The sequence below is a fragment of the Cebus imitator genome, unplaced genomic scaffold (genome assembly GCF_001604975.1).
Source record: "Cebus imitator isolate Cc_AM_T3 unplaced genomic scaffold, Cebus_imitator-1.0 Scaffold38, whole genome shotgun sequence".
NCBI classification, from domain to species: domain Eukaryota; kingdom Metazoa; phylum Chordata; class Mammalia; order Primates; family Cebidae; genus Cebus; species Cebus imitator.
This window is the reverse complement of record NW_016107353.1, coordinates 2,425,638-2,453,363: the sequence shown is the minus strand read 5'-3', so window position 1 is coordinate 2,453,363 and position 27,726 is coordinate 2,425,638. Positions and strand designations below refer to the sequence as shown.

Genomic DNA, 27,726 nt, shown 5'->3' with positions numbered 1-27,726 from the left:
CCACATTGCCCAGGCTGGTCTCGAACTCTCATGCTCAAGCGATCCTTCTGCTTAAGCCTCCCAGAGTGCTGAGATTACAGGCGTGAGCTACTGCATCCAGCCTCTACCTCCTTACAGAAACAGTTTGCCAACCTGATGTGAAATAGTTCATCTGAAACTTCACTGGTCTACATACCTCACTTCACAGAATTGCTGTGAGAAGTAATGAGATTTGGGTTTAGTAAACTGGAAGATTCCATAAGATGCAAGGTGTTACTACTGCCCTGATTTCATTTCTCTTAATACCATCCTTACAAAAGCAGGAGAATCTAGAAGGAAGGTCTTATATAACAGAAGGAGAAACGAAAGCTAACAAAGGGAGACACATGGCATGCAGAAGTAAATGCCTCTACTTTCCCTGAGAGGCTTCCCACAGCAAGGCCTCAGCCATGTACTCCCGCAAATTTGGGGATGTACAGTCTTATCTGGAAAGATCCAAAAGGGAGGACCAGGCATTTTTCAGAAATTTAATGATCCAGTTGTTAAACACACCATTTTCCTAATTTTTTGACTGTAGTTTATTATCTGTGTTCTTGAGGTCATTTACGCCTGTTCTATGTATATGGTGAAAATACTATACATTGGTGAGCTACTGTGGCTCTTTTCCTAGCCCTGCTTTCAATGATGTCATATTTGGTTTCTTGAAATTAGTCATGGCAAGTGTATTTACAATTGGCAGTTGGGAAGCCCTACAAATCAGGCATTGCCCCCAATCTCAAAGTTGTTTGTCAAACATTTACCACCACACTGCTGGGACCAGGACTTCCATTTACAAGAGATTCACAAGGGAGACAGAAGGCAAGTAGAGCAGAGAGTGAAGAATGACAGAGGGCAGAGGGTGGACGTCCTGGGGTGCAGAAGAAGAGGAGGGCAAGCTCTGCTTGTGTTCCAAGAAGGTTTTGAATTGGAAGAGATGTATTTGGGGACTAGGGCTTTCATGTAGCCATTTCTATGGTCTGCGTTCTTTGGTTTCACCTCCAGATTAATGAGGTCTCAAAAAAAACCTAGTTGCATAAAGATGGAAACACCAAGGTTTGGGAGGTGGTGGGGGTGAACGACTCACCTGGAGTCATCCAGGGCTTCACAGCAAGCCTAGCATCACGACTCCTTCTTCCAGACTAGCTCTTTCCAGAACCGTGGCACTGTCTTACCAAGCACCTGCTGATGACAGGAAATGGATGCATGAGTCGGACCTGCATTGCTGCTGTCTTCCTATCAGTGAGAACCTGTCTCCCTCCCTTCTGGAGGCATCTGGAGGCTTTGTTAATCCAGGAGAGTACACCACATCCTCAGCTCGTCCCATCCCTCCACAGCCCTCTTCTCAGAGCCCTTCAATCATCTCCCTGGACCAGGTTTTTCTCCTAACACAAGCTTATTAAGAGTGCGGGAGTGTTCAGCACACGAAGTATTTGGCACAGGGCGTGCGGTGACTGCCTACAGCTCTGGGAAGCTCCACAGAACCAGCACCAGAACAGAGTGTGTCTTCATTTTCCAATGAGAGGACTTTGCGTCCTGACTTTGTGTACTCTCTCAGGAGCAGATCATCAGTGACAGTGCACGCAAGGGGGCAGTAGAAGGCATTGTGGGCGTGGTCCACTCTGTGAGCACATGGAATGATTTTAGATCTCCACTTCCATTTGGTAGCGTGTAAAATAGCAGACTCTTGGAAAGCCATGTTTGGAAGACACCCAAGAGGTCATCATATCCAGAACTTCATTTTGAAAATGTGTAAACTGAGGCCAGAAAGAGAAAATGACAAGAAAATTTACATTGCTAATAGGTGATGGTGTTGGAAACAAATCCTGGTGTTTTATCCTGTTGTAATAAGAAATATATATTTGGTCTCTGTCCCTGATTCCTGGCATACAACTCCTAAAACCCTTGAAATCTCTGACTAAAGAGTTTCTTTTGGATGCTAAAAAGGAAACTGGTGGCTGGGTGCACCTAGATGGCTTCAGAATGGGATGGAGCTGGTCACCAGAAGGACCACGGTATGATTAGAACCTATGGAGAGGGGTGGGGGCTGAAGGTTGAGTTGATCCCTTATGGGCGATGATATAATCAATCATGCCTACGTCATAAAACTTCCATAAAAAACAAAGAAAAATTGGTTCAGGAGCGTCCAGACAGCTGAACCTGTGGAGGTGCCTGGAGGGTGGCTCTTCCAGAGAGCACATGGCAGCTGCACCCCTTCCCACATGCCTTGCCCTGTGCATCTCTTCCATCTGGGTGCTCATCTGTATCCTTTATCATACCCTTTACAAGAAACTGGTATATGTAAATTAAGTGTTATCCCTGAGTTCTGTGAGCTGCTCTAGCAAATTCACTGAACCCAAGGAGGGGGTCATGGGAACCCTGGTTTATAGCTGGTTGGTCAAAAGCACAGGTCACAGCCTTGGTCTTGCAATTGGCACCTGAACTGGGGACAGTCTTGTGGGACTGAGCCCTCAACTATGGGATCTGACTCTCACTGCAGGTACATGGTGTCAGAATGGAACTGAATTATAGAACACCCAGTGGGTTTCTGCTGGAGAATTTCTTGGTGTATAAGGGAAAACCCCCATGCATCTGGTCACAGAAGTATACTGTAGTGAAAAGCAGTTTATTTTCCCTTCAAAACGCATCTCTTTGCAGTTCGTTCTTTTCAAGAAAAAAGCTAGAACTTAGTCTCAGCTTCAGACACAATGTAAAATTCATGGAACCATTACTTTTTCTTTTTTAAAGTAAACCATACATATACATATATTCCTGTATTCCTGAAAGTATGCCGAACACTATGAAATGAATTCAATAAACATCGTTCCTGCTATTTATAGTCTGGCTTACAGTTTAAAATTGAGATGGACACAGATGGAAAAGGGGGTTTAAGCTTAAACAATAGATATAGAGATAGAATTTACACTCTATGGCTGGTGATGATAAAAGTAAGCTTGGTGCCATGTGTCTTTCATGGGAATGTCCCCTTGAGATTCCCACCTGTCACAGCTATAGCTTCGGGGTCCTGGCATCACACTCCCCAGGAGGGGAGGTAGGGGAGGCCAAGGGCCCCAGGATGTCTGTCTGGTCCCTTCTCACTGTGAGGATGCCCTTGGCACACCTTTCTCAAGTCACACGAACTATTACAGTTAAATACAAAATTGCTGACAGGAGTAGGAGACCCTGAGGGGAGCAGCTGGCAATGTGACAAAAGTCTTTTCTGGGAAAACAATCAAATCAGGTATTTGTATTTTTTTAAGCTTACCAATGAATTGTACAACAATGTAAAAATAAAGTTCATCCTAATATGATGTGCACATCTTGCTTAAAAATGTCTTCAGCACCCAGTGTAGAGTGATCTTTCCCTCACACACTGCATGCGGCAGGAGCCTCTTGTTTTTCTTAACAATGAGCTGAAAAGACAGCAGATGTTCACAGCTGAGGCAGGGTGTTGACTCAGCTCCACGGGAAGCTCTGTGCCCGCAGGTAAGCACGCACGTCTTACAGTTCTCCTTGTAAAATATCATCACCCTTCCTGCCTGAGAAACGAGTGCATTTGTATTTTATATAACAACAGTAGTCAAGGTTGCAGCACTGAGCAGGGTGCAGTGGGGGTGCTGAGCACAGGACGAGCAGGAGGAGGCCTGCCCTCCCCTCAGGCGCATCCGCGTCGCCCTTCTGTGTGCAGTCACGTTGAGACTGCGTACAGCATGCGTCTCCTCTTGGGAGATGTCTTTTGCCTCCGAGTTGTTTGAAGCAATTAGAATCAGGTCCTGAATCCCCAGACTGTTCAGAGACTTCAAGGGACACCTCCCTCACAAGAAGCCTGGCACCCACTGTGTACTTTTGGAAGGAAAGGAGTGCGTTTGTTTTCATCTGCATTCTGTTTGTCAGTGGTAACAGACTTTTATCGATGTAAAACCATGGCTGTGATCATGTGGGGAATTCAAATAAATCCTTTGAAACTCTCAGATTCTCACTTTTTCTGAAAAGTCCAGAATTTGCCCTGTTGGCCAGGCCCAGATCTCTAGCTGATGAGTTTACCCGTTCCTTCTCGTGACTCTGGGCACTCACTTCCCTTAAAGACATTGGACTGACTTGACTTTGAGGACACGGACACAATTTAAAGGGACACATCTTGACCAATAGAAGATTTCAAAGGTGTTTATAATTTCTAGCAGCTTTCAACAAATGATGGTCCTTTCGTGGAGTTAGAGGGGATGAATTCTATTAAGTGTTGAGGTACACTGGGAATGACTTAGGGAAAAACAAAATACCCAGTGGCCTAGTCCCCAGTAAAGGTGGATGATGACATGAGGTCAGAGCAGTCTGCTGTTCCATATTGGCTGATCGCATTTGCAGAAGCCTAGATGGTAAAGTTATTCTGGAAGGAAGAGGCCTGTGAGGATGCAATTGTCCTGGCCAAAGGTAGTTCCTGAGAACACCACTTTAAATTTCAGTGCATGGCATAAGATGAACTGGCACATCTAACTAGTGCAAAACAAAAAAGTTAATTCTAGTGACCAAAATGAACTCTGGCTGTCCCTCCATACAGAAGTGCATTCTGATTGAAAGGTGTTCTCACGTGGGCCCCCTCTTCCAGTCTCATTCATAGCCCCTGCTGGCTCATCCGGACTGAAACCAGGAAACCAGCCATTTGGGTGCACACACACACTGCTGCCTTGTACGATTCCTGTCTCTGCAGCTGGGAGTCCAACCCTTTTACAGACCATTCAAGGGCTCTTCAAGAGAAGCTGGTTACAAAAATCCCCTGAAATACCCAGTTCTGCCTCAGGGTTTGATTTTTACGACACAGATCTGCAGCCCATGAGCTGCTGGAGGTGGGTGAGCTAGGCCAGGGCTCCGAGGCTGTGATCTGAGGACTGTGTGTGTCTCTCCTGCCCAGAGATTGTGAGCTCCATGATCCGCCTGTGTGTGTCCAGTGACAGCCCAGGACTGGGCTTATCAGCATGCATGTGAAAATGACTGGATGGTTGGAAGAAGCAGGGGCTCAGGTCACACCACCACCAGCAGCTGGTCTTGGAGGGTACAGATCATTGTTATTATTAAAAAATGTATGGAAACTGGTTTGCTCATCCCCCCCCCCCNAAAAAAAAAAAAAAAAAAGTAAGCTTGGTGGAATGAGGATGACTTGGATTTGAGAACCAAAGATGTGAGTTCAAATCCTCTCTCTGTTGTCTATTAGCTGTGTGATTTTGGACAAGCTGCTCAGGCCCTCAAAACCTGAAATTCCCAGGCTATAAAATACAGAGTCATATTTACTTAACAAGGATGTTGTGAGGATAGAACGAGATATTTGTAAAGTGCTTAGTATAGTACCTGGAGCAGAGCAGGTACTCAAGAATGGTAACTAGTAATGGTAACTAGTATCATTACTTCAGTGACAGCTAGGTCAAAGTACTGGGAGTAGGTAGGGACAGAAAGGTGAGAAGTGGGGAAGAAAATGATTTACCTACCTGGTGTTGATCACAATAACAGCAAAAATTCCTCATATGATTTTGCATTTCTCCTTATGATTTATAGATAGCCTTGAGAGACAAAGCAGTGTTAGTCCTATTTCATAGGCTCCCATGCACTTGTATTTATTCGGTTAAGATGTATTGTTCTAGACTTGTTCTAGATATGAGGCTACAGTAATGCATAAGCAAAGGCTAATGGAAAATTCAATGGTCCAGACTCTGACAGTGGATTTTCTAAGCTAGTATCTCTTTCAAGCCTTACTCATTCTGTTTGGCAAAGGCCATGAACACCCAAATGACCAGAATTTTGAGGAGAAGAAAGGCAGGGATGAAAAGAGGTTGCCATATGCTGACTCATCCCATGGCCCTCCAGAGCACTGATGAGGAGTGAGGGTCACTACAGAGGCCTCTTTCCTTGATGGTGCTTCCAGAGTTGGCATGCACCCATTCAGGGTTCTCGGAGGCTCATGCCCACAGGACAATTGCTTCTGGGCTGCTGCGCTGGGCTCTGTGCCAGGCAGACTGGTGTTCAATCCAGGTGAAGCCAGAGTGCAAAAAACTAAAGACAGGACAGGCGTTGCATGTCAATGACAGGAAGAAGGTGGAAAGCGCTCTCTGCTCTCCTAGTCTGTGCAGACACTGGCTCGGCCTATTGCAAGTGTATGCCGGAGACAGAACGGACAGGCATCCGAATGACTACAACTGGTCAAGAGCTTTCACACATGGTGAAAGTAGAAGAGGCATGGTTGTTTGGGCAAATGTGACCTCAGAGTGTGTCTATGTGAATATGTTTGTGGCCTGGGTGTTTGGAGTAAGTGCTGTGTGTTGTGAGAATGGTGGGTGGGTGTGACTGTGTGTGTGAGCAGTATACATCCAAGACGTAAATAGAAAGCAAAGGGGGTGATGTCATAAGCCACGGACAAAAACTCTGTAGCCAAATTCCTTCAGCATGGACCTGAGTGTGTTGCCTGTATGTGTAACTGGCACAAGCCTGGTCTTTTGTTCTGTGTGTTTAAAATGATTTCTGAGGACCAGGCTCAGTGGCTCATGCCTGTAATCCCAGCACTTTGGGAGGCCAAGGTGGGAGGATAACTTGAGGCCAAGAGTTTGGGTCCACCCTGGGCAACATAGCAAGACCCTGTCTCTAAATAAAATTTTAAAAATTAGCTGTGTGGTGGCATATGCCTATTGTCCCAGCTACTTGGGAGGCTGAGCTGGGAGTAAGGGAACGTGCTCTCTTTCTGGGTCCACAAGGGGATGTAGTTTTAAGGGCAAGAACTTCCCAGTGCCATGCCCCCCTCCCATCTCTCTCCATCCGGGAGATTTAACAGTTTATGTTTGAATTTCGCAGGCGCGGGAAGAAACTAAGAGTCAATCACTCCAGCGGAAGTTCTAAGGAACTGCTTTCACTGGCCTGGGGTCTTAGAGAAGGTGGGGCTTCCTCCCAGGTTAAGTCCCCTTCTTCCACACCCGTTTGGACTCCATGTTTGGAGTCTCTCTTCCTCTCTTTAAATAAATCACTTTCTACAAACAAACACTTTTGAGTCCGGCATTTACTGCGCACTGCACCATGGTTCCCTCTCTCACTCTTGAGAGGGCAGGAGACCAAGAACCTGGAGAAACGTTCTCTCAGGGGAGCTGAGGGCACCCTGAACCCCAATATTTCAGGAGGATTGCTCAAACCGAAGGTTCGAACTGGAGTGAGCCGTGATCATGCCACTGCACTCCAGCCTGAGTTGAAAGAGTGATACCTTGTCTCAAAAAAAAAAAAAAAAGGGTGAGTAGATGCATTACTGTTGTATGTATTTGTACATGAGCTTATATACATAAGGGTTGGGTTTTGCTATGGTCTGAATGTTGTGTCCCCTCAAAATTCATGTTGGAATATACTACCCAATGTCCTGTATTAAGGGGTGGGGCCTTTGAGAAAGTAATTAAGTCATGAGGGCTGTGCCCTCCTGGATGAGACTGACACCCTTATCAAAAGGATTGAGAGGAGCAACCTTGCCCCTTACAACACGTGAGCAAGAAGCTACCGTCTTGGAAGCAGCGTCCTCACCTGACATCAAACCTGCCTGTGCCTCGGTCTTGGCCTTCTCAGCCTCTGGAACCATGAGAAAGACATTTCTGTTGTTTATAAGTTACCCAGTCTAAGGTATTTTTGCTATAGCAGCCTGAACACACTAAGGTAAGTATGTTATGTGTTTATCTATGTAAATCTGTGTGTGCTTCTGGCCAAGGCTGGGGACAGGATGTAGTGTGCGACAATGATGGATTCTGGCTTTCCTACAAGCCTAGGATTTTCTGTCCCTATAAATTGGATACAATTCATCCATCCTGAGTGAAATCCTAAAGGTCTAGATCAATCAAATACGGCTTTGACCCCTGACACCATCCACTTGCCACTCAAACCCAAGCCACCCAGAAACACCTCCCCTGCTAGGCCCCACCACCAGGAGAAGCCTCTAACGCAAAGGCTGACAACACAAAAGATTTCTGTCTTAGCTTCCCCTCATTCAGTCCCTCAAAGAAAAGGGACTGCAGTTGAAACTGAACCGTTCATGCTGGCTGTGCTCTGCAGCGCTGTGACACAGACGTCCCAGTTTCCCACCCAGAGCCTAGAGGGGCCAGTTGGAGAGCCCAGATAATGTCCTCATTACCTTGTCATCTCCTGAAAGCTGCTTACTCTCGCAGGCCCCCCTCTGTTCTGAGGCTGACATTCCTTCTTTGCTCATTTCTCTCTGCTTTTGTCTAATGAGGTGCAGGAGTCTGCCGATACTGACAATAGAATTACCCGGGACTCCAGATTCTGTCAATCTCCATTAGGAGCCCAGGGAGAGAACAGTCAAAGCACTGGGACACTTCGGTGCTGTTATTGTAATGGGGTTCATTGCGAGAGCAAACAAAACAACACTCGCCCCAGATGCCCACCCTGGGCAGATGAGTCACTCTGGCTTCCAGCCCATGCTGCAGCATCCACCTCACCCCACCACTCCAAGGAGCCAGAGCCCGGGGAAGTCATGTACCTCGCTGCTGCCTATACAGGGACATCAGGGAGGCTCATTCTTCCCCTGAAGATCTGCCTAAGGTTGGCTCAACACCCTCTCTTCATTTCATGACTTGTGGGCCACCCAAAGCCTCCCCTCGATTTCTGTAATGTCCTAGGTGACGTAGGTCCTCTTGACCACCTCTCATTTCAAGCAACATGTGAATTATTTGGTATATGGACCATCTCTCTGATCCTCCCACCTTCCATATGCTTTTTTTTAGGGTTCTACCATTTCAACTCCTTATGGAACTCAGTCTGTTTTCTTAATTGATAGGAAAAGACCACTTAAAGGTAAGTCTTTTCAACAATGGTGCTGGAAAAAAAAAAAAAACGACTGGCAACCTAAACTTCAAAAAGTTATTATAAAATTAACCCCAAATTAATTTTAAATGCATTAGTTTATGGTGTGATGGCTCACGCCTGTAATCCCAGCACTTTGAAGGGTTGAGGTGGGCCGATCATTTGAGCCCAGGAGTTTGAGACCAGCCTGGCCAACATGGTGAAACCCCATCTCTACTGAAAATATAAAAAAACTAACCAGGGGCGATGGTGTGCACCTGTAATCCCAGCTACTTGGGAGATTGAGGCAGGAGAATCATTTGAACCCAGGAGGCAGAGGTTACAGTGAGTCGAGATCATATTACTGCACTCCAGCCTGGGCAGCAGAGAGAGACTAAATAAATAAATAAATGTATCCGTTTATAGATGTAACATATGTAAAATGTAAGACTAAAAAACTTTTAGAAGAAAGCATAAGAGAAAATCTGTGAGACCTTGGTTAGTCAGAGTTTTTAAATAAAATACTCAAGGCATGATTCACAAAAGAAAAAAGATAAATTAGATATTATCAAAATTTAAAATTTGTTCTGCAAATGACACTGTTAATAGAATAAAAATATATGCCACAGATGGGGAGAAAATATTTACAAATCACATCTTTTATGCAGAATATCTGAAGAAATTTTGGCCAGGTGTGGTGGCTCACACCTGTAATCCCAGTACTTTGGGAGGCTGAGGGAGGAGAATCCCTTGACTCCAGGAGTTTGAGACCAGCCTGGGCAACATAATGAGACTCCCCCCAACTCTACAAAAAATAAAAATAAAAATTAGCCAGGCATGGTGGCATGCACATGTAGCTTCAGCTACTTGGGAGGCTAAGGCAGGAGGATCCCTTGAGCCCAGGAATTCAAGGCTGCAATAAGACATGATCACCACTGCACTACAGTCTGGACAACAGAGTGAGACTCTTTCTGAAGAAAGAAAAGAAAAGAAAGAAGGAAGGAAGGGAGAAAGAGAGAGAAAGAAAGAAAGAGAGGGAGGAAGAAAGAAACAGAGGGAGGGAGGAGGAAGGAAGGAAGGGAGGGAGGAAGGAAGGGAGGAAGGAAGGAAGGAAGGAAGGCAGGCAGGCAGGCAGGCAGGCAAGCAGGCAGGCTCAAAACTCAACAATAAGAAAACAAACACCACTAGAAAAAAAACAGACAAAAGATTAGAATAAGGACTTCTCCAAAGATATATAGGAATGAAAAATAAGCATATGAAAATGTGTTTAACATAGTAGTCATTAGAGAAATGTTAAATTAAAACTACACTGACATTACCACCATAAACCTATTAGAATAGCAAATAAATAAATACAGCTGACAATAGCAAGTGCTGGTGAGGTTGTGGAGCAACTGAAACTCTCATTCATTACTGGTGAGAATGAAATGGTATAGCCCCTTTGGAAAACAAGTTGGCAATGTCTTATAAATACCTACCATGTGACTACAATCCCACCTGCTCATAAAAAGGGAAACTCATGTTCACGTAAAAACTACTACATAAATGTTAACAGCAGCTTTATTCATAATTACCAAAAGCTGGTTTAATCCAAATGTTCTTTAACTGGCAAATAGATAAACCGTGGTACCTCCAACAGTGCTAGAGTGGAATACTACTCAGCCGTAAAAACGAACAACTACTTCATACAACAACATGGAGGAATCTTAAATGCATTTTGCTAAGTAACAGAAGTCAGACCCAAAAGGTTGAATATTACATGATTTCTTCTCTATGACATTCTGGAAAAGGCATAGGGACCCAAAATAGATCAGTGGTTGCCAGGGGTTAGTCGGGGGAGAGGGGTTGACTCTAAAGAAGCAGGACAAGGGAATTTTTGGAGTAATTGAACTGTTCTCTGTCTTGATTGTGGTAGTATATTCATAACTCTATGCTTGCCAAGACCTATTATACCATGTGCCATAAAAAGTGAATTTTAGCCTCCAGCGAGGTTCGTGTGAAGCTCCCTATTATGGCTTCCAGCGGGGTCCCGGTGAGCGCTGCTGACTCGGCTAACGAAACCCCCAAAATACCAGACAAACTGGGAGATTGGCTTCGGGGCATCTACTGCTTTGCCACTGATAGGAATGACTTCCGGAGGAACTTGATCCTCAGTTTGGGACTCTTCTCTGAGGGAGTTTGGCTGGTCAGGAACTTGAGTGACATTAAACTCATGGCACCTCAGCCAGGGGTGTAGCCAAGTAGACAAAAGGAATCCTGGGCTGAACCCGAACCTTCCAAAAAACAGCCTACAATCTGTGACCATCACAAGATGTGCCCTGATGGCAGCTGAAGTGTGATTCAGATGGGCACTTTCCTTTTCCTTAGCCCTGCCTAGTTTCCTTTTGTTCCTTGAGTCCACGCAGAATTCCATTCTCTGGTCAGCAAACAGGTTTAAGCTAAAGTATTGCCTCTGTTCTGTAAAGTTCTGTACAAAGTTCCTAAGCTTCTCCAGGGGGTGATCTTTGCTCTTGTCCTGAGAGATAACAATGCAGTTTTAACAAACATTTGAAATAAATACTGCACACAAAGAAAAAAAGTGAATTTTACTGTCTGCAAACTTTTAAAAATTGACCAAAATATTGCTGGGAACTCAAAATGGAATACAAACTAAGAAATCAAACTGTGACACAAATAAATCCTATTGTTACATTGAAAGAGATGGAAAAGAAAATAACTCACAGAAGTAACCATGGAAAACAGTTTTGAATGGATGCTATAAGATTGAAGACCAGAACTGTATGGAATGTGGCTTTTGTTAGGCAACAGCAGAAAGAACTATACACAAGTGCTGTACTATAGTAAGTAAATTTGCTCTTCACAGAGGTATGGGTTAGCAATTATGAAACTACTTTATGTGTGTGCATACTGGGGTTGAAAAAACAAGTTAATACCGTCAATTCTCGTAGATTGCAGTAGCTACATTCTATAGATCACTGTAAATACTGAATTAGCAAATACCGAAGCATGGTTCCCAGGGGAAATAGTTAGGGTCCTGTGAGCCTCTGGTCATAACGTTTTCATCAACCAATCAATACATTGCCTTGTTTTGTGTGTGTTTCTGTTTAAAGACACTTTATTTACTACATAGCGTTCATTCACTATATCATGGAACTCATGGCCAACCAACTGTGCTATGACCCATGCCTGGGGGAAGCTTTTCTAACACAGGTGACTTTCTTTGTAAGGCTCATAACAGCCTTTTTGTGCTCAGGAACATCAGGCAGCACGTCAGCACTACACTTGGGGGGCATTTTAAACAGCAAACTCACCAATGAAAAGCATAAAAATGGGAAAAACTTGACACCAAACCGTGAAAAGGACGCTTGTTTACCACGTGACAGCCAGAGCAAGAAGGCAGAACAGAGCCTTGTTTTTACCGCAGCTGAGAACAAGCACATCGGGCAAAAGTTTTTGAGGCTCTGGGCATGTCAATGAATGACTGGCCAAAGGCCGCAAGAACTGGTTTTGGAGTTATAAATTATAGGCAGCAGGAGAATTCGCAAATACGGAATCCGTGAATAGCGAGGATCAACTTTATATGCAGATAACGAGAGCCAGATGAGGGGAACGGGGCGTCAACCCAACCGTCTCTCAAGGCCAGTCACAATTGCTAAGTGCACCAGACTTTTTGGAGTTAAAACTCATTGCATGCAAGCAAGCTGGAAGGACTCTTAGACACCAGATATTCACCACTCCTTTTACAAAGACCACTGAGGCCTAGGAAGGGATACATGGCTTGTCCAGGTCAAGCATGGAACAGTCCTCTGTGTTTCTTTCCCATCATGGCCCGGGGCTGCCTCTGTTCACCTCTCAAGGATCTGAAGTCCTGAGGGATGGGAATTTTGTAGGGAGGAGTAAGCATGTTTAAAACCCAGGCCTCAGTTTAACCAAAGGAATCTCTCTCCTACCACAGATCTGCCGGAAAGAACTTCGAGATAGCAAGTGGAGTGCCGGGGCTCAGACTCAGACCACCTCTCTTTCAACCAGGGCTCCCTCCTCAGGTGATCTCATCCATTCTCATTACTTTAAGTACCATCTTTATGCAACTTTACATCTCCAGCCCAGACCTCTTCTTCTGGACCCCATACTCAGATTTCCAACTGCCTTCTTGGCGATGCCATGTGGATACCTAACAGGCATCTGAAATCTAACATCTCTCAAGCAGAACTTTGATGCCCTCCCCCAACCTGCTGCTCCTGTCCCCATTCTTTCCCACCTTAGTAAATGGCCGCTGGAATTGCTAAGGCTAAATAAACCTGGAGCATCATACTTGAGTGCTTTCTTTCTCTCATATCATACATACAATTCAGCAGCCAATCCTGTTGGCTTGGGGGACTTCTTACCACCTCCATTGCTACCACCTAGGCCCTCTGACTACTGAGTTTGCAAATCTCCTGAACTTTGTTCCCTATTTCCAGCCTTGCCCCACACAGTCTGCCAAATCCCGATTAGAATTGTCCTTGTTAAATGTCAGGTCACGTCACACCTCTGTTCAAAACCCTCCAATGGCCTCAAAGCAAAATCCAAGGCCTGCAGATGACTCCCAAAACCTACATGAGCTCTGATCTCTCCTCCCACCCTATCCCACTTCACCCCATTCCAGCCATACGACTCCTGGCTGTTCCTGAACACCTGGGCAGTTTCAGCTGGGCCTGTGTTCTTAGGGTCCCTGTCTGGGAAGCTCTTTTTCCAGAGAGCAGGTTTGTGGCTCCTCAACACGTTCCCCCTGGTCCCAGACAAACAGGAGGACACTGGGTTGGAAACCTTAGCTTGCCAGGTGGAGTCAGGCCTAGACCTCATGTTTTACTGAGCTCTGCTCCAATGTCACTTTATCAGAGAGCTTTGCCAAACTGCACCATCCCTGTCACTTGGTATCCCCTTCGTCCTGGTTTGTATTATTATTATTATTTTTTTGACAGAGTCTTGCTCTATTGCCCAGGCTGGAGTGCAGAGGTGTGATCTTGGCTCACCGCAACCTCCCTCCACCTCCCGGGTTCAAGCGATTCTCACACCTCAGCCTCCCTAGTAGCTGGGATGATAGGCATGCACCACCATGCTGGGATAATTTTTGCATTTTTAGTAGAGAAGGAGTTTCACCATGTTGGCCATGCTGGTCTTGAACTCCTGACCTCAGGTGATTCCCCACCTCGACCTCCCAAAGTGCTGGGATTACAGGTGTGAGCCACCGCGCCTGGCCCTGGTTTGTCTTCTGAACACTCTTTGCCACCTGCTCGGCTATATCTATTTATTTGTGAATTGTCTGTCTTCCTCCACTAGATCAGAAACTCGGGTCTAATTCCTTGTACCTAGAATATTGCCTGTAGTATAGTAGGTACTCAAGGTTTTGTTGAGTGAGAGAATGAATAATCTCCTGATCCTTAGAGAGCCTGCTCTAAGGATCAGGAGGAGACAGCAGCTAAGGAAGCCAGTCCTGAATTTTCCCTAGGGATAGGGAGTAAGTGGGGGGCTCTCTGAGGAGCCCTGGAAGCACCCACTCTGCCGCCAAGGCTGTGAAGAAAACAGGCCAGAGTATCCTAACAGCCTCCACTCAGAAAGGACCTGGAAACTTTTAATGAGACAAAATAACAAATGTCGTGGTTTGGGGCTTGGTGCGCCTCCCGCTCCTTCACCCCTGTGCCACACACCCGGGCCCACACTGAATGCCCTCAGCCCCTCCGGCTGCACAGGGGCCGGTTTTCCTGCACTCTGCTCCTGTTCACAGAGCCAGCTTCCTCCCGCCCCACACAGACGTTCCCAGAGCTGATCAGGAAACTTCTGATTTGCATCTCCAAAGAAATAAAATTCCACTAAATGCTGTTTGTTTTTCCTTCTGTTTGCCCTGAGGCGGGCCTGTTGTGGCTCCTGGGATCCAAAGTGGGTAATCCAGCCGATGTGTGGTTCAGGGAGCCGGGACCTCAGAGGCCTTGGCAATAAAAAGGGGAGACTGCAAGTCCCGTTTGAAAGGAGATGGCGGGAGAGGCGGGAGGAGGAAAGAGAAATCCACACCAAAACCTGCCTGACACAATTATAGCCACATTTGCATAACAGAGACTGAGAACTCACTTAGAAGGAGGGGTAATTAGGTTCTTTGGTGATTAGGGACACTTTCCAAACGTGGGGAGAGGAGAGGGAAATCCAACCCCGAGGCGGAAAAAGAATGTACAGAATTGAGGCTCGCTGTCGGGAGGCGGGAGAGAGGACCCGCAGACAGAGCTAATTGGCTCTAGGCCGACACCTCCTGGCAAGCCAACGTTTCCAGCCCAGATCTGCGTGTCTGGACTAGTAGGGGAAAGCGTTGAAGACCCAGAGACCTATGTGGGGGGCATCCAAGCCCCTCCCCAGACCAGCTGTATGACCTTGTGCGCCTGTACCCTCCCTGAGGCCAGGTAACTCACGTGCCACATGGGGTTTGCAGGGCTGCTGGATGCTTAAATGAGATACTGTTGGAAGAGGGTGTGGAGGATAGCGCACAGCCAGTGGGCTCGTTTGAAAGACACCTTCCCCAACTCTCTTCCCGATGGGTGTCTCACAACAACTGCGTTGCTTCTGGTCGTGCTCCATAGTGCGAGGTTGACGCCCTTCACAAGGAGGTGGCCTGTGAGTTAGGAAGGCAGTGACTCCAGGGTGGGAAGGAAGCTGGCAGCCTTGTGGCTGGAGCGTGTGTGAATATGGAGGCCTAGGTGTGTTAGGAAACGCGGTCTTAGATCAGCTCTTTCTCCCTCGAGCCTCAATTCTCACTTTCTCCACTCTAGAAAGCATGACATCATAGGGGTCACCTTGAATGCAATATTCATGCATGTATAAAAACCATTTGCAAATGTGGATTCCTTATTATTAGTAACAGATAATTTGTATCATACCTCCTACTGCCTGGGTTATGAGCTTCTGGATGACAGGGACAAGATCTTTTACTTTTATTATCATTTTAAATTTCTGGCACTTGGCACATAGTGGGTGATCAGGAAATGTTTAATGAATGTCCAACCATTTTTGACACTTCCTTTTTCCTCCAGTGCAGTGGGATTGGTCAATGGCAGGGGATTCTTTCAAACCAGACACCTTAACTTAGGTCTATATGGCCTCATGACAGCGAAGAATTAAGGGGCTTGGGGGGACTTGTCATCCTCCCTACATGACTTCTGTGCAAGGTCAGGATGTTGGAACCAATGCCCTGGGTTTCCAAGAAAAGATTGAACTGCAAGGAGCTTCTTTGAAACAGATCAGATTCACATCATCCTCACCTCTCATCTGGACCCCAACGTTAGAACATAATTGCTGTGATTAGAGATGAATGAGTCAACATTTATCCTTCTTTTAAAGGTGTGTGTATGTGTGTGCGCGCCTGTGTGTGTTTCATTTAAGTTGCGGCTATGGACTTATTCTTGCAAGTCAAGTTTTAGCTGAAGCTGAGAGTTTGTGTTCAGCTGGTTTCCATGGTAACCTGTTAGCTTCCGTTGCCTTCCTCTCTCCCCTCCTCTGTTTTGGGGATACTCCTTTCCTAAGGGCCAAGATTAGTAAAAGAGAGAAACGCACATCATTCACACCCAGCTCAACTGCTCCCAGACAGCACAGCTGAGGTGTGGCTGCAAACCCAGTGTGTCTGTCAGTGTGTGGCAGGGTTCAGAGCTGGTGGACGACATGCTCCCTGCTTCAAGGTCGCTCCCACCCAGATTCCTGTTCAGCCCCCACGCCACCCTGATGGCCAGGCTGGTGCTGTAGGCACAGCTGTGCCCAGGGACTTAATTACATGCTTGAGTTTCTGTTCTCTCCAAGGCCAGGTGTTAGTTTTTAAAATAGAAGGACAGCAAAGGGTTAGCAAGAAGACAGGAGAGAACAGCAGAGACAGAGTCAGAAAAAGAGAACAACCACCTTTTGACCTTTTGCTGTTTTTACCAAACAACAGTCCCCAGAGATTACAGGTAGAAGCAGAAGTCAGAAGACCAGGACTCAGGCTCAGAATAAATGTAGGCATAGCCTAAACATTTTCCAATTTGCAGCTCACCCGTTTGAAGACATAAGCCATATAAGCCCATAAAACCTCCACCTTTCCGTGGCAATATCCACATAAAGGTCCCCACCCTTCACTTTTAATATTTCTGATACAGTCAGTTACCTTCTTAGAGCAAGAGGACATGTGCAAAGAATCAAAGACTTAGGCTCTGTTTAACCTAGGCAATGACATGCTAGACACTGCTTGAAGTGTATTCATTCACCAATTCCATCCCTACACAATTCACCGATTCCATCCCCACGAAACCTTTTGATGTGGGTACTATGAAGAACCACCATTGTACAGAGATGGAAATGGAAGCACAGAGAAGTTAAGTAAGTTGTCCAAAGTCACACAGCAAGCTAGTGGCAGAGCCAAGATTCAGAGACTCCAGGGTTTGTGTTTGTAACCTCTACATCAACGTGGCTGAAAGAGAACTCAGCAAGCATCTCATCCAACCATCTCACTTTCCTCAGAGGAGCCCAAATCCCAGAGTTTGTGACTTATCCAAGGTCATACAGCTTGTGAGCTGCAGATGCCCTGGGCAAGTGCCCAGATAATTAAGCCACAGCTGCTTCCACCCCTTCCGGAAAAAGTCAACCGGGCAAAGTCCTTGCCTCTAACCCCAGCTGCCTCCCCGTCCCCGGGGTTCAGAGCTCTGGCTCCCTGCCCTTCGAGGTGCCCCTTCCCAGATGGCCCCCGTCAGCCTGTCTAAGTCTCACCTCCCTGGGTGAAGGGGAGGGGGCTCTGCCCAGCAGTCCTGCTAAGAGTGACAGCGCCGCCCACAACCCTGTCATCTCTGCCTCGCTCGTCCCTGTCAGCCGCCTCCCAACTCCCAGCTGTCTGTCAGCAGCTGCTCAGGGATATAAATAACCAGCCGTTGGCAGAGGCACCCTGGCAGAGAGGGGCGGGGGCAGGGAGGAGGCAGAGGGGCTGCTGACAGGCACTGAAGAAACTTGAGGGTCCTCCTTCCGGTGCAGACGTTCCAAGCTGATCCTCAGAGGACCAGGTTGAGGCCTAGAAGGGGAGAGGAGGTGAGATGTAGCAGGAAGCAGCTGACTAGAGGAATGGTGTCCGGTGCGCCAACCTAGCACCGTGTCCGAGGCCTTCCCCCTATTGGGTGCCCAAGACTTAGACTTAGGTGCTGTTTAACCTGGACAACTCCATGCCAGGCACTGCTCGAATCTCACCACGTGTATTAACTCATTTCATCCCTGCAAAAACTCTGACGTGGGTGCAATGAAGAGCCATCGTTTTACAGAGATGGAAACGGAAGCACAGAGAGGTTAAGCAAATTGTCCAAGGTCACACAGCAAGCTAGTGGCATAGCCAGGACCCCAGTCCTCCCCTCCATCCCCAGATTCTTGAAGAAGTAGATGGGGACTGCTCCCCTCACAATATTTGTGGGATATAAGGATACTAAATCCATCATCATTTTGCAGAGATGGAAACGGAAGCACAGAGAAGTTAAGCAAATTGTCCAAGGTCACACAGCAAGCTAGTGGCATAGCCAGAACTCTAGTCCTCCCCTCCATCCCCAGATTCTTTAGGAAGTATATGGGGGACTATTCTCCTCATAATATTTGTTGGGTATAAGGATGCTAATTCTACAAGGAGCAGACGATCCTGGAGAGGAGAGGGTTACCCGAGGCCTGCTATAAACGCAGAGTGAGGGTGGATAGAAGGAAAAGTCGAGTTTGGGCAGAACTGGAAAGACAAGAGAATAATTTAAAATTCAGCTAACATTTATCAAGCCTGTAGCAGATGTTGAGTGCTTCCGCATACATCACCTCATTTCATCGTCTCTATAATCCCAGGGTGGGCAGTGTCGCTGTCTTACAGATAAGGACGTTCAGGAGTGATAAGGAGAATCAAGAAACAGCAGCGCTGGAAGAAACTTTGGAGATTGTTAGGTTCTGTCCCCACATTCTGCTGAGAAGACACAAAGAAGTTAGCGACATGCCCAAAGGCACACAGCCCGCAGTGCAGGGCTGGACACGGTGACCGTACTCTGCAGCCACTTCCACCTGTCCCGCCTCTTGGTGTGTGGCTGGTAGCTGCTGGATTGATCCAGACAGTCACCTTAGGAAAGTCACCGAGCACCCCCGGAGCTTAGGTAAAGTTAGGAGAGGGGCTAACAGGACCTATGCTATGGCTCAGCAAAGGCTGCCCTTCTGGTGGCTCTTGAATAGAGCGACGGATCTCACGCTGTGGTTTGCATGAGTAACACTTGGAAGGCTGTGAAAACAGAGCACTGAGTTGCACCCCAGAGTTTCTGAATCAGTGAGTGTAACTCTCTATATGTATTATGATGTTTTGACGTTTAAACATCTTTCTGGCGGGAGAGAGCCTGCTCCTCCCTGGGCTGGCCAGGTTCTTAGAGAGCGTTGGGCTCAGTGGAAGCAGGCCTTTGATGTGCAAAATAACCCCCCCAGAGCCAGACCTCTATCTGCCCTTCTACCCCGGGAAGCAATCTTCTTCTGCCCTAAACATCCGAGGGCCAGGTCCCAGGCAATGGAGACCACCCCTATAGCTTAAAGCCTGTTGACATTACCCAAACTAGCCAACCCTAAAATGTTCACCCGCCCTGCTTTGCCTTTCTAATGGAAAACCCAGTGAGGAGGAGCTCTCTCCTCACTCCTGCCCACAGAAGGTCTGTGCTGAAGCCTGAGAATTGGGATTTCCATTAAATCACAAGTTCGCGGGCGACGCTGTTGCTGCTGGTTTGCGGACCCCACTGTGAGAACTATTGGAATAGAGGAGTCGAAGGTAGCTGGGAAGCTGTAGACACATTTGCATATCGCGCCCAGGGAGCACCTTGAAAGGAAAAGGATGAGGACGCTGATCTCTTATTTACTCTAATTCAGTAGGTCCTGATGGACTGAGATGGTAATGACCTTACACATTACCGGTAAGAATACACAGCAGAGGCCCCACGGGAGAATTCATCCTGAGGGCAACTGCAGACAGGGCTAAGCAAAGGGTGGCCGGTGGATCAGCAGCATCAGCATCTTGTGGGAGTTGTTCGAAAGGCAGATTATTAGGCCCCATCCAAGACCTACTGAATCAGAGTGTCTGAGGGCGTGGCCCCCAGATCTGTGTTTGAAGAAGCTCTCCGGGTGATTCTAACACACAGTGAAATTTGGGAAGCACTGGTATAGGCCAATCGTCTGCCTTCATACTGGACCCTGCATTACCTTGATGGCAAAGTGGCCGGTTCTGGCACAGAGTGTGGCACAGAGTGTGGCTAGTGTGGCAGTGGCTAGAAACTCTCCCAGACCCAGCAACTTAGCTGCTCACCTGTGGGGACAGTAGCAAAGCAGGTGAGTAAAAGCTCATTTGCACTGTATCAGAAACCCAGAAGTGGCACAGCCCTGAGCGGGTCAGTGCAGGCGTCTGATCAGCAAAGGCATCAAGGCTGCCACGGGAAAACCCCACTGGACTGTGTGAGGCCAATGCGGAGCCATCATTCAGGAGGCAGTGATAGAAGCAGGGACTGGGCAGCCCCTCTAGTCATCCATTTACTGACCCATCACACTACACAAGCCCTAGGGCTTTTCCATCCATTGCCAGGGGCAAGCACTGGGGAGGAAGAGAGGGCACTAAGAGAGGCTGCCTGCTCAGTGGGGAAGGTGGCTGCTTAAAGGACTGATTTAGGTATTCAAAGATCTGTGACCTTCCTTTTTTTGAGACAGTTTCGCTCTTGTTGCCCAAGCTGGGGTGCAACGGCACGATCTTGACTCACTGCAACCTCTGCCTCCCGGGTTCAAGTGATTCTCCTGTCTCAGCCTCCTGAGTAGCTGGGACTACAGGCACCCACCACTACGCCTGGCTAATTTTTGATATTTTTAGTAGAGATGGGGTTTCACCATGTTAGCCATACTGGTCTTGAACTCCTGACCTCAGGTGATCTGCCTGCCTCGGCTTCCCAAAGTGCTGGAATTATAGGCGTTAGCCGCCATGCCCAGTTGACCTTTGTACCCTAAGCTGACGAAATACGTCACTCCATTTATATTTCTGTAAATTTCATATTTTATTTGTGCTTCTAACAGAGAGAGTTGGTTCGTGGGACTTGCAGCGGAGAATTCTGACTCATGGTAGCCTGAAGATGAAGACTAAGGAAGGTCATTTGAAGGAGATTGCATGGCCCAGGATCTTCAGTCTGCCCTGAAGGACCGTAGATTCCAAACAGCAGAAGATGGTCCCACTGAAGACTGTGGCAGGGGAGGATCTGGGAGAGGAGTGTATGGGAAGACGCCCTTGAACACCTGGGGATGATTCAGCTTCACCTCCCCTTCCCAAGCACCTCACACCTTTGCTGAGGCTGTTCCCTAGGTCTGGAATGCCTTCTCCACTTTGCCCCGATGACAGACACCTGTGCCTCTTTCAGGACTTGGCTTGGGATCTTTTCTCTGAAGATTTTCCAGACCTGTCCTGAGACAGTGTTTCCATTTCTCCCCAAGCTCCCCATGGGACCCTCTGTATTTCCATCACAGCATATACACACACCTTCTACTCCAGGACTTTACATTCCCCGAGGCAAAGATTGCCTTGTCTTTCTTTTAGACTCAGTACCTCGAATGGCAAATGAGGTGGATACTACCCAGGTAGAGCTTACCATCAGGTGGAATTCTTATAAAGATATCTGAATAAGGGATTAAGCCTCAGTGAGGAGCTTTAAATGCATGATATTTTACCAGTGATTCTACCAGGACTTTCGTAACTAATCTGCTTTAGAGTCATTCCTGCCTAGGGGAGATCCCAATTTATTGGGGGACATCCGTTCCTGCCCGAAGGGAGTTCCAGTCTGATAAGGGTGACACAGCCCTTGCCCTCAACGAATTCCCAGAATGATGGGTAAACATAACATATTAGCCATGACACTGTTCCCTGCCATTTGCTGGTTTCTTTTCATGCCATAAAAAATGTGGCCCCTGAGAGTCCAAGCCTAAATTGTCCTGCAGTTCACAGTCCAGAGACAGAGCTCATACCCTAACATCAAATCTCGGAGAAGGCGCTGTTTGGCCTTGCATGGCCCCGGTGCCCATCCCTGTGGGCAGGTGGGGCTGCATGGAAGAAATGAAGGCAGGCTGGTCCTGCCAGTCTACACAGAATGGGTTTGCCATGGGACAGAGCTCTGGTATTGGGGAGGGGATTTGGAGGTGGGCACAGCAAGTTGTCCTTGACTGACAAAACTACTCCCCGGGGCTGCAGAGGTGTCTGGACACATAAATCCAGCACAGAATGTAAACGGGGGCACGTACCACAGAAGCAAGCGCAGATCAATACTCCAGAGTAGACTTAAAAGGGGAGAGGAGCCCTGGTGTTTGAGGTCAGGTGGAGTTAAATGGGGAAAGCTCACAGGGGAAGGTGAATCTTGACCGGGAATTGGAAGAAAGTGTAACAAGTTTTAAGAGGCTTGTCCTTGCAGATGCCTGGGGACCAGGACGGGGTGTGCTGAAGCAATACCTGAGGAAGAAGAGGACAGTTCCTCAGAGGATGCCGGAAACCCCAGGTCCCACCAGTCTCACACACCTAGCCCAAGGCCCTTCACTCCTCTGTCCCCCGTTACAGCATAGGACGCTCTCCCACCCACAATGGTGGGGACCAGTTCTTGGGAGCCTGCAGTCTTAGAAGATAAACATGCATAGCTTTACTCCTTCCAGAGTGAGAAACAGGGATGGGGGTGGGGGTTTAGGGGGTAGGGGGTGGTGGAGGTTAAGTCCTGTGGAAATTAGGAATAGTGCTAGGTAAGGGGCAGGAAGGAACTGGGAATTGAAGGGGGAGAGAGAGACAGAGACACTACAGCCATACCACCCTGTACACACCTGGCCTCCTCTGATCTGGGAAGCTAAGCAGGCCTGGGACTGGTTAATGTTTGCATGGGGGAGAGGCAGAGGTTTTAGCCTATGAAAGGAGCAGAGTATGGGGTAGAGGAGAAAACAGGGGCAGCCCTCACTGTGGTCATGGCAACACAGATACATCCAACTGTGCCCATAAACTCCACTGTGTGTGAGTCTGTTCCTAAGCCAAGCCCCAGGACAGAAAGGAACAAACAGATCCCCGGGTATGGGAATCACCTCCAGAGAGCCTACACCTCTCCTGGCTGGGCACTGCCAGGGGCGGGAGTGGGGGATTCCTTTCAGAGGTCACCTCTCTCTTGGGGCAAACAGAGGGACGCTTTCCATGCCGAGTGCCTTCTTCTACAGAAAGGAATATAATGCTAGGCACGTGGTTTGTGCTTGAGGCATGGTCCGAGTCTCTGGGGTCGGGGGAGAGGTCTCCCATCAGGTGGGCACAGAGGGTGGCACAGCCCTACTCACACATCCCCGTGAAGCCCAGGAGCTCACCACCAGGACCATGCCACCAGGCAAGGCACATCCCTGCTTCCCTCTCCCCAGGTTGGGGAGCGCTCGGCTCCAGATGGATTTTAGGAAGGCAGATTCCTCAGTTGGCTGGAGGAGGAGTCTCTGCCAAGCACCCGCAAAGCTGAGCTTCCCCCACCCTCCTCTTCTTATCTCTCTCCTTTTTCATTTTCTTGCCCCCACTTCCTCTGCTTATCTCCTTTCAGCTCCCGTTTTCTTTTCTGCCTGGCCCCTCTCCCCGCCCACCAAGTCCCTCCTTCCTCTTCCTCTTCCCCTCTCCGCTGTCATCTGTCTCCAGTTCCTTTGGTCTCTCTCCTCTCTCCCCACCTGCCTTCTCTCTATTTAAATCGATACTGAAGCCAGAGGAGTAGGTGGAAAAATACTGCACTGGGGACAGCAGAGAGGAACGTTTTGGCGTTAGACCTTTTTCTTCCTGCCACAGTAGAATCAGAGCAGAGATCCCGAGAGCCATTACCACTCACCCACGCATCCCCCACACTCACAGCCTGCACCCCTGGCCAACACCGCCACTGTCTGGTAGCAGGAGGCAAGAAGTCAGGGGAGGAGACAGCGGTCACACCCCAGCCCCTTCTTGTGTACCCTGCAGCCAATTGTGATGTTCAACCCATGAGGAAAGTGGAACTTTCCTGTCTGGTCCATCTTGGGGTCAAGCCTCATGGAAACCCTAGTATTCTGCCATTTGTAATTTGTCCAAAGCCAAAGTTAAGTCATCACCCCTCACCCACTTCACATTGAATTGTGTACTGATCACCATAGTGGCAGGAGGGCTGGGTGCCCGCCTGGTCCTGAGGAATACCGGAACGGCTGGAACACCTGCCCCCGGCCTGTGTGCTTGATGGTCCCAGAGCTGGGGCTGGGAGGACAAAGGTGGGCCTGAACATCTGGAGCTGGACAGGTTGGTTTAGAAGACTTTTCAGAACTGAAAGCAACGTTCCGAAACGAGGACAGTCTTCTAACTCCCATTTTGCTAACATGGAGCTCCTTCATATGTAGTAAGCCCGCCCAGTGAGATGGAGGCTTTTCCTAACGGTCCACAAACACATTTCCTGAAGCTCAGGGCCCTCCCTTGGGGGAGCAGATACCCACCACGGAGCCCCTCTCCTGTGGACAGCTATACTTGGAATAGGCTAGCCACAGGTTGCCCCAGGATGTCAGCCTAGTGCCCCAAAGGGAACTCTTGACCCAGGAAACTCCTTCAAATGCATGCAGATTGACATTCAGTCACCTGAATGGCTCCCGGGTCTGGGTGCAAGCTGAGGGTGGTAATGAATGGGGCTGTCAGCCCAAGAGCCTTCATTCATGCTCTGGGAACCCACACTGTAGAAAAATATGGGTCTCTGGGTGCCACAGGCAGCAGGGGGCAGGGAATTGGTCAGCCATCAGTCATCCGCTACCGGGGCTGCGCGTGTGTACTTCACTCACGTACATCCATGCCCTCACTGGCTTGCACGTGTCTGGGAGATTCTTTGTTTATCTGTGTGTGCATGTTCGTGAGTGTTTTTATCAGTGTGGAAAGGTGTAGCTATGTATATATCTTACATATCTGTGTTTCGGGAATCTATGTGGGTACAGAGGGATCTGGACAACTGTGTGTGTGTCTGTGTGTGTGTGTGTGTGTGTGTGTGTGTAAAATGAAACACACACACACTACACAGAGAAAGAGCCCTAGAGAAGAATGAGCAGGCCAGCACAAGTGGTGAAAGAAAGCACAGCCTACGTAAGGCCTGATGGAGTTCTTAGCTTCCTGCTAGTGTTCACCATGATCCAGCTCTGCCAATCTTAATGGTTGTTATAGAATCTTAATCATTCTAGGGCACTTTGACTTTTCAGAGCTGTTTCTTACCTGATTCGATCCTCATAACAATTTCACAGGGATCCCTTTCCTAACTTCCAAGATAAAAGCTCTGAACTCAGAGAGGTTAAGCGACTTGCCTAAAGTCACACAGCTCCTTAGATTTGACAAAGTACTTCCTAGACAGTTCCAGTAGGTGAGAAATGTCATCTATGTCAAAGAGAAATGGTATATTGCCTTGCAGCTCATTCATCTAATATACAGCAGGTCTAAAAATGGTCTAACACAGCCTGGAACTTGCCCCTCTAAGACCTCCTAAGCCTGGACTAGGGTCAGATGTGAGTGCAGCTGCCCTGCAGGATAAGGGAATAAGTAAAAAACTAAAATGCCTGGATAAAACCAGCCCCCACTGGACTCGTGTCCTATCCCTCAATGTCAATTTATTTGCATGCATGCACACACACACGTGGCCTGGGTACCATTTCCCTGTGCACCCCAGGTTTCCTCTCCCTGCCTATTGGCACCCTTGTGACCAGGCCTGCTCCCAGAGCAGAATCCCAGATCTAGAAGAGGGAGCAGTTCCACTTCCTGCTCTCCAAGCTGTCCTCATGTGGGCAGGATGCACATGCAAAATGACTTCACACCATCAAAGAAAACACACAAACAAATGCGGAGTAATAGCCCAGCTGTAGGAGCTTTATACAGCCATGCCAGGGGGTGGATGGATGAGCGGAGACACAGAACTGGGGGTGCTGAGTCAAAGCAGCTGTGTTCTGTGTTCAGGAACTGAACTCTAAGGGCAAGCTCTAGCTGGTACCTACACCTGGAGGCCTCTCGCATAGAGTCTGGCATGGAGCACTATTTATGGAGGCCTTAGACCCCATGGGCTCTGACCCAGGGTCTGAGGCACCTGTAGGGCCTGGAGCAGAAAGGTGAAATGGCAGGAGACCAGACAGACTGTACATGCCAAGGGGTAGAACAAAGCGCCTCCATACAGGCCTCAGGCCAGTCTCCTCCTGTAGTCACCGATGCAGTCGGTGGCTGTCACAAGATCCGGCCTGCCCTGGCAGTGCCTCAAAGCTGCACCAGGACTCCATCCTCAGTTCTGCAGAGCTCCTCCATTAGATCAGCTGGCCTCCTGAGCAAGCTGGGAGAGAAGAGGCCACTGTACACGGGGGGAAGCTGAGCCCAGAGCAAAAAGGAACTGAGCATTGGGTCACGCTGGACTCTGGAGAGCCAGACCTGCCGATCTTCTTCCAGCACTTCCTCCTCCCCACTGGCCTCATTTAAGGTCTCCTGGAGGTTGATTTAAACGAGGCCTTTACAAAAAATCTCTACCTTGTATCCCTTGGTTTATTTTCCCTAGGCTCCAGTTCCCGGCTTGTAATTTGGATCACCCTGAAAAGATATGAACATCTCTGTTTAAAGAGCCTCTGAGGAGCCAACAGCGGCTCTCCGGCCCTTCTGTGATCAGAGAAAGCACTTGGGAGTGGGGAGACATGGGCCCTCCTGCCCCTGCCCCTGTCTGTGTCTGAGCCTCAGGACGGAGGCCTGGGGGTGCTAGAGAGGATGAGGCCTGATGGGTCTGAGGAACGTGCAGGGAGCTGGAGGGCAGGGAGCATTTCTGCTCCCTGCACAGTGGCTGGTGCTGCAGTTTACAGCCAGGCACCTAATTTATAAGGTGTTTTTACTGCTGTTGTCAAACAGCCACAAACCAAAGAAATAAAGTAGCCAGAGGAACAATGTCTCGCCGCCACCGTGGCCCTCCCAGCCTGTCTGCTGTGTCAGGGCCTCTGTCTCCAGGGCCGGAGAGCTGAGGTCCTCTGGTGACAGATCTTCCAAAGTGATTCCTTGGAGCCCTGAGAGGGTAGGAGACACATTCAAGGAAGCTAGTGGGGAAACCAAAGTCAATTGCAGGGGACAGCCAGGTGGGAAGCTCCCAGGGTCCCTCCAGAGAAAGGGGCATAGGTTCAAACCTTGCTGCCTCCTGGTCAGGCATATCTGGAAACTGCTCTCAAGCCCGTGTGGCTACCTCACCAGCTTCTCCTGGTGCCAAGGGGTGAAAGGCCAGTGACGATGTCCTGCAGAAGGAAAGCAGTGCTGTTCACCCTGGGGCTCCACCCTACCCAGGGGCAGCGCAGCCACTACCCCGCTTACCCACAGCCCCCATGCTCCACACCACACTGTCAGCACCTGATGGCCAGATGAGTGCTGTTCCCTTGTGGGAATGGTGTATGATACCTTCTATACCATGATACCTCAGGGCCCCTTGGTGTCCCCTTTCTTGTCACTGTGGGCCAGGTCCGCAATAAGCAGGTGATCAATTGATACACAGGGAGTGAACTGAGTGATTCTGGAAAGAAAAGGGGAGCCAGAGCACTGCCCCTGAAGAAGGCAGCAGGCAGGCATGAGGGTGCTGAGTGTGGAGTGTGAGGCAACCCCCCAGGGAGGAGCTAGGAAACACCCCAGCTAGGAACCACCCCGCAGACACGGCCATCCACACTGTTGGGAAGAATTGGGCATTTTCAACAGTCACTCTTCTATATCCCACTTCTACGGTGGGCCTTGAATTCATGATGTGTTTGGTCAGGTGCTGAGAGCTGCAAAAGGTCTCTGCAGTGAGAAATGTCAAGCACAGCCTCCCATTAATCATGCTGGAGGAACACAGAGGAGAGTGGCGGCCTCTCCCAGGG

The 27,726-nt window shown here is 48.4% G+C and overlaps 1 protein-coding gene across 1 annotated transcript; it reads left to right on the top strand.

Annotated features, from left to right (window-relative positions):
* The first annotated feature begins 10,808 nt into the window (after nucleotides 1–10,808).
* LOC108302042 (mitochondrial import receptor subunit TOM6 homolog) lies at nucleotides 10,809–11,059 on the top strand. Its single transcript, XM_037737341.1, has one exon. It carries the CDS (start codon nucleotides 10,835–10,837, stop codon nucleotides 11,057–11,059), a length of 225 nt encoding a protein of 74 aa, XP_037593269.1. The 5' UTR covers nucleotides 10,809–10,834.
* The last annotated feature ends 16,667 nt before the right edge of the window (nucleotides 11,060–27,726 follow it).

Coding starts and splice junctions, on each gene's coding strand:
- LOC108302042 (XM_037737341.1), top strand. CDS start 10,835: ATGGCTTCCAGCGGGGTCCCGGTGAGCGCTGCTGACTCGGCTAACGAA.